The 15,239-nt window shown below is 25.6% G+C and overlaps 1 protein-coding gene across 3 annotated transcripts; it reads right to left on the bottom strand.

The window, feature by feature from the left end:
* Positions 1-209: 209 nt before the first annotated feature.
* Positions 210-8,852, bottom strand: LOC145829484 (IQ domain-containing protein E-like). 3 transcript variants are annotated; one of them, XM_082937290.1, is made up of 12 exons: positions 8,722-8,852; positions 8,469-8,568; positions 8,050-8,264; positions 7,080-7,193; positions 6,794-6,976; positions 5,981-6,030; positions 5,059-5,264; positions 4,690-4,792; positions 2,299-2,424; positions 1,717-1,870; positions 1,476-1,581; positions 210-917 (listed from the first exon to the last, which is right to left on the bottom strand). In XM_082937290.1, exons 1-12 carry the CDS (start codon positions 8,803-8,805, stop codon positions 832-834), a joined length of 1,527 nt encoding a protein of 508 aa, XP_082793416.1. In that variant the 5' UTR covers positions 8,806-8,852; the 3' UTR covers positions 210-831. The 3 variants fall into 3 exon arrangements, with proteins under 3 accessions (XP_082793416.1, XP_082793417.1, XP_082793418.1); XM_082937291.1 differs by having other exon boundaries at positions 1,717-1,843; XM_082937292.1 differs by having other exon boundaries at positions 1,717-1,804.
* Positions 8,853-15,239: the final 6,387 nt, after the last annotated feature.

The raw sequence follows: 15,239 nt of genomic DNA, 5'->3' as shown, positions 1-15,239 counted from the left end.
ATAAAGTCTATTTATGTGACTAAGTATAAAAAGAAAATAATAAGATATTACAAATATAAATTTACGTTTATTTATTTGATAAGTGATTTCTTCAAAAGTTAGATTAATTTTAAGAACATCGACAAAAAATTATTTAAGAAAACGTCTAGCATTTAACATAAAATTATATATTGTTTTCCATAATAAATATTCTAAGTTTTACTGTTTTTAAAAAAAGAAAAAGGAATTTGATTTAAATTTAAACATAAAGCATCACAATTAAAAAAAATGTTTTTAATACTTATTTTTAGATAGTTAAAATGCAAACGCCCAAAATATTTAATTATTAAGTATTTTTAGAAAACACAAGTCTCTCTGATACACATACTAAAACTACTTTAATTCGAATAATTTAAAAATGTCTTTACTTATAGCGTATACAAAACTTTATATGCATTTAAAAATATACAAAAACTGACTAAATTATAAAAACTAGTTGATTATTGTATAAATTATTCAAAATTATTTGATAAATCAAAAAAATATTTTGTGATTTAGTTACATCAAAGCAATTATTAGTGAAACATCTGATTGCCAAAATTACACATTGTCGAAAGAAAAGCTAAATTGACTAAAAAAAATATATTAAAGTTTAATTACTTTTTAACCTTGGTGAGCTTTAAAATTAGTACGTAAAAAAATAAAGCACAAATGCATGGTAGTAAAGTTTAAAACAAACACTTTGCACGTTGATTAAAACTTGCATTATTCGAAAAAGGAATGTGAAACTCATGGCTTGATTATCCGAATCACAGTAAGTTTTTATTGTTTGTTCGCATTTGCATGTCATCACTAGTAGTTATTCAACATTTCAGATCTGGCCTGATGACCTCTCATTGAACTTTGCAGTATTGTCACGTCATCATCCGCATATTCGGCTATTTACAATAAGTTTGTAAATTAGAAAAAGTCTTAAATAATGAAACTATAATGAAATAATCATTTGATAAGCACAATGTTGTTAGTAACAAGATGGAATTGTCAAAGTGTTTAAATTGAAATGTAAAAATGAACTAAATGTGTTTAATATACATTAAGTTTGTACAAATGTGAATGGTATTATTTATAAAAAAAATATATATTGAAAAAAAAATGGGTAAAAGGTCCGTAAGCTATAATTTATTTGAAGTAGCCTTTAAAAGACTTTTTATTTATAATTATGTTTATTGTTTTTGTATAGCCAATTTTGCAAACATCTAATAATAGTCTAAAAGAATACAAAATTTAAATAAAGAAAGTATAACTTATGATCATAGATTCGTTAAGTAAACTTTTAAAATATAAGTAACAACCATTTTCAGAAAAAATTACTCAGTGCTTCGAAAGTTGAAGTATAAAATTACATTACAAATTACATTAATATTCACATAAATTTTAAAAATGATAGTTTTTTTAGCTTGTGTGTAAAAAGAACAAATTGGTTGATTAAATTAAACCTTGTTGCTTTAATGTCTGTGATGAACCATTGATGTACTCTTCTCGAGCCAGATGCCCCCTGAAGCTTGATTGTATCACATTTATACTAGCTTCGTATTCTTCGTTCTGTTTGTAAATTTCGCTCCTTAAGTATAAACTTTATAATAACAATATAATTAATAACATATACTTTAATTTAAATAATTAAATTTCATGGAATTAACATTTTTTTGATTTAAATTGATATTTAATGCAACTTACATGTTTGTAATCTTTCCATTTGTGCTGGATCGTTCTAGCGGCTTTGTTCCTGCGAAACTGCTCAACTTTCTCAATTCTGCTGTTGTTCCTGCGAAATTGTTCAACTTTCTCATTTCTGCTGTTAGATCTGCTTTTTATGGGTGTTGTAGGTCGACTAATAAAATAATACAAAATTTTAAATTTATGCAAAGTATAAATTTTTCAAGTAAAGTATGCTATTTTTAATAACAGATACTTTAAAATATGCTCTAAATTTGTTATTTTGGTATAGATTTGTGCTTATTAAATTAGTATTTCATCAGTTTTATTATTTTAGACTTTTTTATTGTACAACTTTTAAAAATTACACGGCCTGCTTTGAATTTTTAACAAGGCCGGCCCGCGAAAGTTTTTCTGGTAAATCTGAATCTGACGAGAAAAGATGCCCAGGCTTAGTTCAGATTAGACTATTCCTATTAAATCGCGAATAATAATAACGGTAAGAATCAAATTCTTCAAAAATGTAAAACAGAACATTCAAAATTCCATAGCTGGTAAAATATTTGACCTTTATTTATAATTCCTATATAAAATCTCGTTAACCTTCTGTTTGAAATTAGATCTTTTTGTGACTCAACTTTGGATTCAAGCATAGCAATTTCTTCTCTCAAAACTTTTACTTCGTCTTTACTTTCGTCTAGATTTCTGACTAATCTTTTAATTTCTTCCCTGGAACAGTTTTGAATTAAATTAAATGAATAACAACAGATAGTGTAATAAACAATGACAAATGGTATAAAATTTATAAAATATTCTTTCTATATTTATTTTTCTATAAAAAAAGTTTAACTTTTAAACTAAATAAAGATTTTGCTTATAAGTTGTACCTTGTTGAAAATAATATAAGTTATATTTATCTTAGAAATAAAAGACTACTCAAAAAATTATTTGTGCAATAACATGGAAAATATATAACATGGGAACGGGTCAAAATTTCACAAGGTTACTAAAATGCACGACCACAACATTGCACAAAGGGACAAAATTGCACGAAGACAATTTTGCACCAAGGGTCAATTTTGAACAAGAGTAAAAAAACAGAAAAAAAATATATATAAAACAATAAAAAATAAAATTAAAAGATAAATTTTAAAAAAAAGAAACTGACCGAGGGTGAGGGTTAGGGGTAACAGTGAAAGTAAAAAAAAAAAATAACTAATAAAAATAATTATAAAAAAAAAATATTAATTTAAAAAAGAAGAAGCTACCGACCGAGGGTAAGGATTAGGGGTAACAAATATAGTAAAAAAAAAAAATTAATAAATAACTTACCGACCGAGGGTAAGAAATAGGGGTAACAATGATAGTAAAAATAAAAAAATAAAAAACTTAAATTAATGAAAAAATAAAACCTGTGCAAAAATGTCTCTGTGCAAAATTGTCTTCGTGCAAAGGTGACCCTTCGTGCAAAAGTGTCTTCGCGCAATTTTATCTTCGCGCAATTTTATTCCCTCGTGCAAAAGTATCTAAGTACAAATTTTTGCCCTCGTGCGAATTTGACAGCTATTCATATAACATATACCTAACACTATTACAAGGTTGCCACTCTTTAAGTCGAAAAATCTTCCCTGGGTGACTAGAAACTTCCCTGAGTAACCTTAAACTTCCCTGAGTTTCCCTGATTTTTTTTCAAATCCTTAATTTTTTTTTGCTTCTGGCGCACATTACAAGTATTTCATGCTCATTTTTCTTCTTTAGTAATAAAAGGAAGGTTTTATGTGTATGCTTCTGTGTTAGATGCTTCCTAAAAATAAAAATAAAAACTGTTTTCAAAAATTCAATGTTAAAAGGATAAATTAGTTGAGATTAAAAAACAAAATTTATGCATAAATTTGTGTAAATTTGTTAATAAACTTTATACATAATAGAAAATACTTTTTTTTGACATTTTTAATTACCTTTTTTTACTGAAAACAAGTAGTTGTTAACAAATAACAAAAAACTTTATTTAAAAAATAAGGACTTATTGTACAATATAGTTTTATTAAACTACATAAGTAACTAAAAATAAAAAAAATTATTAGAACTTTAGAATGCATAGTTAACCACAACTTTTATACCTCTAAACTGTTTGTTTTTGTTTAACTTTAGTCATGATAAATATAAATTCATACCTTAAAAAAAAGTACAATGTTAATTTTAAGAATACTGAAGAACTAGCCGCAAGGCTAAAAATTTCTAAAGTAAATAAGCACTTAAAAACAAATAAAACTAATTTTTTTTGAACAAAATATTAAAACTGGATTAACTAAATCTCATTCTAGATCTAGAAAAAAAAAATTCCCTGAGAATTTTTTTTATCTTAAAACTTCCCTGAAATTTTTAGAAAAACCAAAACTGCCCTGAGTTTTCCTGAGATTCCCTAAGAATTTCTAAAATTTGATAATTTCCTGAGTTTCCCTGAAAGTGTGGAAAACCTGATATTAATAAACTAAATAGTTATTTTTTAATTAAACTTAAAATATTAAAACAGTAATTAAAATTTAATTTTCACTAAAATAATTAAAAGTATTTATTTATATACATACTTAATTTTTTTTAATATTGTTTATTGTTTTAAACTAAATGACACAACTTTTTGAAGACTAAGTAAACTGCTTAAGCAGTCTGTCCGTTAAGTTAGCAATTTGAACACAGCCAAAAAAGCGAAATCAACAATTTAAAACTAACTTGCTAACTTAAATACAACTATTTTAACTATAAATTTGGTAAGAAATTTGTACTAAAGTGAATATTCTTGTGTTACTAAAAATATTCAATAACAGTAGTATAAGAAAATAAATAAAAGTTTTTGTGTTATATGCCTAATAGTTTACAAGACCGTTAGAAGCCAATAAACCGGTTAATAATTCAAATTTGTTTGTTTTGTGCCGCGATATAAGAAAATTATTGTTCACTAAAATTAAAAGGTGCGGTCATAACAACAACACTTACGACTTCTCATTGTTCTCGCTGAAAACTTGAGACTTTTCATTCTTTATTCTGTCAATGGCAGCTTTCATACGCGTGATTTTGTCCTCACATACTTTAAGCTCTCCTACGAAAATTGTTTTTTTCTATGAATTTATCAGCTTAAGTATTCTTATGCAGAAGTAAAATACTTCAATTTTTAATTTAAATATTTAAAGTTTTACTTTCAAATTACTTTCAAACTTTAACAGAATATAACGCTAAGTTTTAAAATAATTAAATTGTTATAAAAGTTAGCACCTCTATCAAAACCTAAGCAACTTATTACGCTATTGTGAAGCTTACAGTTTTTCTAATAATTTGATTAATTTCAACATGCTGAAATGTTCATACTTTCGCTATCCGCAGCGCTCTCGTCTTTCGCGAGCATGGCGGTCTGCAGGTCCTTTCTCACCAGCAGGCAGTCTTCCTTCAACTTCGTGTTTTCGCAGGTCAGTTTGACGACGGACTGCCGCAGCGTGGATATGTCGGTGGCCAGCTTGGATTTCTTCATGTCATGATCGTCCACTAGGTTGTCATCTACTTCTTCGCCACTCAATCTGCATGTGTTTAGATCAGTAATGTTATTATTAATAATTTTCTCAAACCGACGTGGTATGTCACTCGTACTTCGTGATTTTTGGCTTTATCGTCTACTGAATGCATTTTTTAAATTCTGACGAAGTTATTAAAATTACTTTAAGTAAAAACAATGAGTTTAAAATAAAAACTTCGTTGATTATTTTGAAGCATAATTATTTTTTTTTGTATTTACCTAGATCAAAGGGTATTCAAGTTCTAAAGAGTTGTGCTTTTTTGTTACAAAAACAATTTTGTTAAGTTTTATTGTGCTTTTCACTGCTAAATATATAAGAAATAGTTATGGGTATCAAAAAACAAATTTTGAAAATGGAGTAAGATAAAATATTCAACTACTTAAAATATTTTACATTTTTATGAAAATTTCTATGTATGGTAAAATAATTTATGCTCAGTCTACTATGATGTGCCTTTTGAAAAACACTAATTTAGGTAGCTAAATTAGAATATACACCAAAAATAGTTTTATTTTTAATTATTTTTTTAATATTCTTTGATTGGAGACTATGCTTTTGAACGTTTGTACTTTATATAGGACACTGTTCTTTTTTCTTTATAAATACTTTATTAAATAAAAAATAACATACTTAAATCTTTAACTATATCTTAGGTTTATAAAATAGTTACTTACTTTATAACAAATTTTGTTAAAATTTAATCAAGTTAATAAACTAACAGTTTTATTTCATGATCTTGCCTTTTTATTGCACCTTGTAATTGCTCGACCTAAACATTACAGAAACATATGAAATTAAAATCATCAAAAATAATTTGTTAACATTGATAAACCACTTACTTCCAAAAAAAAACTCTATAAATGTGGAATAGCAATTATACTTGGTTAACCTTTAGTATAACAAAGGAAATAAATATTTTTGTTATTTCTAAGAATAAGCAACAAAGCTGTAAAAAATAAATACTTGTACTTAAACAATATGTTCAAATTTAAATAAAAAGCTACTATTTAACTGAAATCACATTTATTGGCATGTGAAACTTAGGTTGAACTAATAAATTTTAGTTTTGAAACATTTGCACAGCATCCAAAAGTATATAATTTAAGCTGTGTAATACCAAGTATAAAGCTAATATGGTGTGAAAAATTATTAATTTAACCTAATAAAGTTATTTGGTATAGATTATATAAACATTACATGAAAATAGTTATTTCACACTAACCACATATAATACTACACAAATAAGCTTAGGGTATGCAATTTTTTAGAAGGCAAATTCTGTCAAGGTATTTAAATTTATATCTAAAGTGTATGTAAATTTTAATTTTCTGCATGGTATCAATAAATAACTAAAAATTTTAGCTAGTTCAATTGAGACAGGTTTTAAGCTCAAGCAAAGTTTTATTGTTTAAATATTTGCAGTGTTATTTTCTAAGTAAACACTTTTTACTAAAAAATGCAAATGCAAAAACAATAATTCAATAGTAACCAAACAAAAATTAAATACGAACACACAGATACAAAAATCTTACTTGATCTACATATTTAGACTTTGCAGCTTTGCATCTCGCTTTCAGCTGCTTCAACTTTAACTTGAAATCTTTAATGTCATTTTGTAAGCTCTCAATTTGGCTGTTAGACCTCATTTGTTGACTTTTCATTGTTTTTATGAGAACCTGATCCCCTTTAGTTGTGAATTTTCCGTTATGCATTACCTAATTATAAACAAAAGTCACAAACAGTTTTAATTTCATTAAAACAAAAATTGTTAACTTTTTATATCTATTGATAACTCAAGTCATCAGAAACAACACTAACCAGCGCTTCTTCAACAAGTTGAGATATAATTTTATCTTTTTTGACATTTTCTTCTTCGTTCCATCTGAGCTTTGTTTTGAGCCTGTCATTGTCATGCTTTTGTAGTTGAATGGTCTGAAATATTGATGTTTTTTTTCAATTTTAGCTATGAATTTATTTTTGAATAAAATAATTTTTTATTGCAATCCAAATCAGCTTTTTTCATTAAAATAAATTTTGTTAAGTTTTTTTTAAACAGATAACTAAAGCAAGTTTATTCTAAGAAAAAATATACTTTTTGAAAAAAACTAAAATTTTGTAGTTTTTTATACACAACTACTTAAAAAATTAACAATTAAACTTTGTTAAGCAAAACTATAATGAGTAACTTTATAAATTACTAGTTTTATAAAAGAAGTTTATACGATAAAACAATTGATTGCCTCTAAATAACTCACCCTTCTTGATAAATTAAATAAATTTACCTACACACTGCTTTATAACATTTTATTGCAAACTTTTATCAGTACAAAACTCAAACTTACTTAAATCTAACATTATACACAATTATATGTTATTATCTAATAAAACTGCTCTAATAATTTAAAAGTAATATAAAAATTAACTATATGAATTATGTCAAAAAAAATCAACAAACTTAATGGTTACTTTCAGATATAAGAAAGCCTTTGTAAAATTGTTAAGACAACAAATACAATACTAAACATTTTTTATTTAGCTAAAGAAAAGTGAAATAAAACATATGTATGTGGTAAGCCTTAACATAAGTTGATCAAAAATAAAACTTATAAGCAGACTAAATTTTAAACTTTTAACTTAAAATTAACATACAAATGCAGCTAAGATTGCAAAGCACATTAAAAAGTTCAAATGAAAAAATTTTACTTCAAAATAGTAATACTAACTAACTTCAATCTTATTATAAAAAACTAAAAAAAGATCACAGTAAGAATTTTTTAGAATCACCTACTTTTTTAAGCTCAATTATTTCATCATACATGTCTTCTTTTGGTTTGTATTGCGGAGTTCCGGGCCTTGGTGAAGCCGCAACAGCATCATTGCCATTAATTCTCAGTCCCAACTGTTGTTTCAAGTAGTCAGATGAGCTAGCCAATGCTGCATTAACTTGCTCTCTTGTTTTGAGGGAGCCGTGTGTTTGTTGGTATGGACTGGGGTGTGACACGCCTGCAAAATCATGTTATACTATACGTTTAATATGTTTTTATACCTTTTAAACAAAAATATTTTTTATAACTTTTAAAATAATATGTAAGTTTGCAAATAATGTATATTGTTTTTTAAGCTATAAACAAATAATAATTATACAAAAGGCCTCTTTGTACTCGAAATTAATACTTACCAAAACTAAAAAAAAACTGTAATTTTTACCTGTTCCAAGTCGTAAAGACTGAAGCCAAGCAGCTTTTCTAGATTCCAAGTCTTGGTGCCTTGCATGTGCAAATCCTGTACCATTTAATGATCTCCATACCTTTGAAAAACAAATAATAAATTTTCTACTGAGCTAATTAAGTTGGAATACTCTTTTAACTTTTCAAATAAAACAGCATATGCAAATGTAATGTTAATTAAACTTACATTTTTTTATTTTGTAACAAGCAATACTTTATTTAATTAAACTTACTCTTGTCTTTTCTCCATTTTTAATGCTTTTTGGTTGGTACGGAGAGGAAGGTCTTTTTTGGTTAATAGCCATATTTGCAGGCATAATATATTTAAATAGCAGACCAGTTAGACATAATTTTGTAAAATTAACTACCTAAAACATAAAAGTTAACTGCATAATTAAGTTTGAACATAGTACATTTTAAAAGTCTTATTTCGTGTATATAATTGGAATAAATAAAGTATATAACTTTAGATATATGAGCCACAACAGGTACGTACAGATTACCTAGTGTGTTGCAGTTTTATTTCTATGTTAAGTAATAAATAATGAATATAGAAAAAGTTTAAGTTTGTTAACTTGAAAAAAAAAATGTTGTTCAAAACTTTGTTTAATTTTAAACAAAAATTTGCTTAACAAAATTTAACAAACTAGTAAGTGATTGATTTAAATAGGTTATATACGCTTTCAAACTTGATAATATTTTAATAACTTTCTCTGATTAAATAAAGAAATTGTTTTAAATAAACTATGTAACTAGAATCACAATTTAGCAGCCATACAAAATTCCTTTTTTTAGTCATAAAAGATAAGTGTTATATCTATTTATTAGCGCTTATAAACACCAATAATGTATTAGTTAGTTTTTAATAAGTATGTTAGCAAGATATTTGGTAACTATATATGTAGATAAATCATTAAAGTTATGCCTAAATCATAAAATAGTGTATGACCTTAAAAAAATTAAATACTATTTTTTTATTTATATTAATAATAAGTACAAGTAAAAATAGACATTTAAGGGAATATGGAGTCTAACTAGTTTGTTACAAGCTATTCAAGTTTTATCTTAAATATCAGGCAATAAAATTCAAAGAGTAACTTTTAAGATTAAGCGATTAAAGTGGTCACTTCAAAAGAATCCTAATGGAATTCCTAAACCCAAAAAGAATTGACCTAAAACTTTATATTTTTCAACTTCAATGTGCAGAGTAGCCATGTTGGTTTTTTTAAAACTTCTTTCAGATTTTCAAAAGTAAAAGTTTCCTTGTATCTTTTTAGTAAAAAGTTAAAACTAAGATTAAAAAATGTATTTAAATTAGTGGTAAGATACTGCAATATTCGTTAAATGTAATGTATTATAATAATAAATTTTTGTTAAAAAACGTTTTTTTTGTGAATATCTTAATTGATCTAAGGTTTTATACTTTGTATTAAAATTGTTCTAATTCCCTGTTTATTAACTATTCTATATCAAAATTTTAGATTTATTCAAAAAGTATCCAATTTCAGGGCTTTGTAGAATTCTTGGTTAAATTCAAACCCTGCAACATTTTATTTCTTTTAGACCAGTTGCTGACAGGTCTAAAAACGAACCAATTTTGTATGCTGAAAAAACCCTACTTTAAATTAAAAAAAAAGTATGTAAGTTTTTTTTTTTTAAATATGAAACTTAAAAGTAAAGTAAAATTTTGAAACAAAATTATATTAAACTAATTGAAATAAAAATTTTTGAGCGTCCTGCATATTGTATTCTGCCAACTTTTATTTTAAACTAATAACAGGGTGGACACTGGTATTTGAGAAATTTCTTTCAGGTTTTCTGAATTTCATCAAGGTTTTTGGGGCAATTTTTAGTTTAAAGTTAAGTTTAAGATAAAATACTGTGTTAAATAGTATAACAACATTGAAAACATACTGTAAAGTTAAATATGTGTTTTGAATTAAAAAATGTTGAATGATGACAGAAATGTTTTTTTTATGCTAGATTTTTTGTGTCAAATCAAAATTTTACTACTCAACATGTAAAAAGTGTAAAGGGCATAGGGGGGTCATTTGATTTTTACAAGTTGATCTTATTTTATAGAGTTTTATCTGAGCTATCAGACATTTTTAACTGCTTGAAAAAATTCAAAGTATTTTTTGAGATATGAGCAATCAAAGTCAGTGACCTCAATAGGTTTCTAATGAAAGGCCTAAACTAAAAACGCAAAAAACAACCATTTCACTAGAAATCTATTTCCTCCTTCATTTTCTAAGCAATCTTCTTCAAATTTTCACAGAAAGTGTATCATTAAACTTTAAAAAGATTGAATGAAGGATTTTTTGTATTTTGAAAAATAATTTTTTTATTAAAGAAAAACTACCTTTTTTTTTAATCTAAAATTTTTATTTTTCAATATTTTCAAGATTCCAACATTCAAAGTCTTTCAAACTATAAAAGGAACATTTCCTGAAAGTTTGAGGTCTCTAGCTCACAAAAAAAGGAGAAGAAAGGTTTTTAGTGACTTTTTAAATTTCAGGAAAAATTGACCTTGAAAAATTTGCGGTCTATACGTTTGTATTGGAAACTTTTTATGAATATTACAATATCTCAAAAGTTAGATAAGATTTTTTAATTCTATGTAAACTGACTTGTAGTTTGTACTTCAAGCTTTCTTATAAGATCCAATGTTATTTTTAGTAAAAAAACTTGTTGGACCACCCCCCCCCCCCTTATACCCTAAAAAATTCCAGGATTTTCCAGATATTACAGCAACTTTTGTCCAAAATTCCAGGTTTTTTACAAAATTTTTCAAATTCCAGGTTATTTTAGCCTATATTGTCAAATTAGGTATTTCCAAGATTTCAGGTTAAGTGGCCACTAACATGCATCTGTTGCCCCAACATTGAAATTTTGCTTAGTCCATTTTTTTGTAGGTGGGAAATTACATAGACAGCACAAAAAAAAAAGCTTCCTAGCTTTTATCACCGTCATGCTATTTACATTTTTCTGAAAACAACCCCTATGTATGGGACCTTAAACGTTTGACCTACAAGTTTTTAGCTGAATTTTTTTTCATGTAACAATCATCACAATAACACATGTTACGCATTTTCAGACCATTTAAAGAAAGTTTCATTAGGGTATTTTTAGATTTTCTGTATCTTTTTTTATAATTTTTTGTTATTTTTAAGTTTACTAAAAGAAACCAAGGAACTCCTCAATGAAACTTTCTTCGAATTGTCTGAAAACGTGTAGATATGTTTTTGTGGTGATTGCTACATGTAAAAAAAACTTCAGCCAAAATCTCAAAGGTCTAAATTTAAAGGTCCCATAGAACTTACATAGGGGTTGTTTTCAGAAAAATGTAAATATCGTGATGGTGGTAAATGCTAAAAAGCTAATTTTTTTTGTGTTGTTTATTCATGTGATTTGCCACGCACAAAAGTTAAACTCAGCTCTACTACCAATCGTTAACTTCTGAGGGGCAACAGATGCACCCTAGTGGCCACCAAACAAAATCACAGTTTTAAAAGTTGGATATAGCTCAAAAGACAAAAAGTAGATAATCCATGAATTAATTAAATATTATAACAATAGCTGTGGTTTGTATTAGAAATTTCTATATAAATTGAAGCATAAAAACTTCATATAAACTTTTGCACTTTATGAAACATTACTTATACTTTATACTTGTAACTATTTTGTAAGAGCCAGATTCTAAAAAACATGAAACCCAAACAGCTAGTAAAGAGATTCATAAACTACTAAACATTATTTTTAGAAATATTTTATTAGGAGCATTTTAAAGTAATACGTCGAAATTTTTGAGAAATATCTTTTTTAAACACTTGGATAGTTCAGTTTACTAATCAATCTGTAATCACAATATTATCAAAAACTATGCTCACAATTTTTTTAGATAAATGAGGCCTGGATAAATAAATTCAATTATCAAGCTACACACTACAACTTACTTCAACTTTTTTGACCAATAATTTGTTTTCTTTAAATTCAAAAGAAAAAAAACTCTAACTTAAAAGAAAAACTGACATTAAATTCAGCAAAAAAAAAAAGATAAAAAACACAACACAGTAATATTCACAGGAAATAAGAAATTCAATAAATAATTTTTCAAAAATTTTTAGATTTAGATATCAAAAATACGTACTAATATTTTTATGTAATATCAAAAACTAAAAGTAAACTTGACTCAACAGCAAAAACTAACTAAATAATACAAAACATTACTAACAAAATAATTGGTCATATGAAATTTTTCTCTATTTTATATCATGATTGCCAACTGACTTTCATAAATTTCTTCTAGGTTTTTTGAATGTCTTCCAAGATTTAAAAAAACATTTTTTTTGGTTTAATATATTGTATAAATTAAACTTGAAGTACCATAAAACATTGTAAAATTATTTAAAATATGTTTTTAAACAAAAAATAATTAATGGTACAATTTTTTTTTTGGTAGATTACTCGCACTTAATCTAAATTTTATTATATTACATGTGAAGATAGTTAATAATTTGATGTTTTTTCAGGTTTTATAAGTGATTTTGTATTGATTTCCAGGTGTTTTTCAAAATCTCTCAAATTCCAGGTTTTTTAATGATTCCAAGTCAAATAGCAACCATGTATACGTACATACTTCATTTATAAAATAAACTTTAAAAATGTTTATAAAATGATGTAAATATGATTAATCCTTGAAAAATAAACTTAAAAGTGGACTTGCAAAGTTGCAGTTTTTAACACATTAAATTAATGTTGATTGTTTACAGCTAGAAATAACACACCTGTATTTACTACAAAACTTATTAAATTAAAATCAGGTCCAGTTATTTGACAACGAGTAACGTTAAATAAAGTATGCTCTTTATTTTATTGATCTAAAAAAGTAGTGAATTATTTTTCTTTTAGTACTAAACATTTAACTAGTATATGTAAATACTTTAAATCAAATAAATCAATAATATTAGAACGATAAAGAAATTGGTGATAAAATAACGTTAGTAAAGTAACCTGTTTTCAGTTTGCAACTTTAAAAAACAAATAAGACCTTTAGTAGTAAGAACTGTTAATTTAAATTTTTTTAAGTTTGTACATTTTTTTTTAAGTTGTCTCTCAAGGTTTTATTATTTTATTACAATGTTATATACCTAGGTGCTTGATTTTGTAACTTTATAACAACTTGTACATTTTTAAAAGTAAGTCTTTAGAAATATTAATTGCACTATGTGTACATTGTACAACTATAAGAACGATTTTTATTGTACGTTTTTTTATTAAACTGATATACGTTTCTTTAATTAAATTAAAATAAATATATAAAAGTACTGTTCAATTTGTTTTGTTACTGAATATTATAAAGAACTAGTTTCGTTAGCACTTGTTTTAAGAAACTTGTACCTAAACTTTTATACTGAGTAAATATATACTGAGTAAATTTATACTTTAAAACATTTATACTGAGTGCATATAAAACGTTTTTTAAGAGTTCTTTTCGAATTTATGATCTAACTCGCAAAATAAATAACAGTTTATGAATATTCAAAAAAATATGATAAACTTAATTAAGTTCTTATATTATAACAACTTGAGTAAACACTAGACAGTATAACAATTGCTCTTTTTTTGTAGACAAAAACAGCTTATACTCTAACTGATTATTATTACAAGTTTAATTTATGTAAATCTATTTTAAAATATACTAATAGTAGACATGAACAGTTATTTTACACTTAATGAAAAAAAAAAAGTAAAACTAAGGATTTTCTAATATTATAAAAATAAAAACATTATGTTATTCGGTCAAAACTTTCCAAAGTTAAAAATGAAAGTTTTTGAGTTTTAAAGTCATTCAACAACATTTTTTTTAAACAATTTTGATTATTTAATTTGAATGAAAAGTTTCTATTTTCAAGTTGTGCAACTTTAGTAATTATGAAATTTTTATTTAGTTTATACTTTATTTTTCCAAAAATCTTCAAAAAAAACTTCAATTTATACGTAGTTCTTTAAACATTATGAACTAAACTTCACTTGATATCAAATATTCAACAAATGAATATGAATTTTTAGTAAAGTATTTTAGAATGAAACACTTTCGATACTATTTTAGTTTTTTTTCAGGGATCGCAAAGAAAACAGGAAACTATTCAAAACACGAACCCAGGTAGAGTTAGTATAGAGTCTACACTGTAAACACTGTAAAAAAATAAAAGTTTCAAAACTTAAAGTCCCTTTTATAACGACTTTTACTTTACTAACAGTAAGTTTAATAAACATCAAAACTAGTATGATCCAAAAAGAAAGGTCATAAGGCCTATTGTACAAAAACACATTTTGATCATCGAGTCATACACCACAAATTCTGTTTTCGAACAATTTTATATTACACTATATTTTACTATAAGATTGTTCTAAAATTCCAACCATGGTCTAATATAAAAGCTTCTATTCGTACTACAGAGCGCAGCCTTTAGCAGATGGTAATAACCCTGTTTGTAGACTGTGCTTAAAATAATCAACAGCCGTTATGTATGCGTTAAAAAAGGAAGATTGTTTAAATAAGAGGAGTGAGTTCATATCGTCTTGTCGACATATGAAAAACATCCTCCTAAAATACAATATATTTTGAAGTGTTTTATAGTCACTTAACTGTTGTCTTTGTGAATTTAAGTTGTTTGATTAGTTAGATGAAAGATCGATTTTTGTAATGCACAATATAACGTCATACTGTTTTTTTTTTTGTTTAAAT

The sequence above is a fragment of the Thalia democratica genome, chromosome 2, assembly GCF_965202585.1.
Source record: "Thalia democratica chromosome 2, ktThaDemo2.hap1.1, whole genome shotgun sequence".
Taxonomy (NCBI): Eukaryota; Metazoa; Chordata; class Thaliacea; order Salpida; family Salpidae; genus Thalia; species Thalia democratica.
The sequence above is the reverse complement of the archived record's forward strand: the minus strand, read 5'-3'. Positions and strand labels throughout refer to the sequence as shown.

Coding starts and splice junctions, on each gene's coding strand:
- LOC145829484 (XM_082937290.1), bottom strand. CDS start 8,805: ATGCCTGCAAATATGGCTATTAACCAAAAAAGACCTTCCTCTCCGTAC. Junction 6,031..6,793: donor AGTCTAAATATGTAGATCAA/GTAAGATTTTTG, acceptor TGTAATGTTTAG/GTCGAGCAATTACAAGGTGC. Junction 918..1,475: donor ACAGACATTAAAGCAACAAG/GTTTAATTTAAT, acceptor TATTGTAAATAG/CCGAATATGCGGATGATGAC.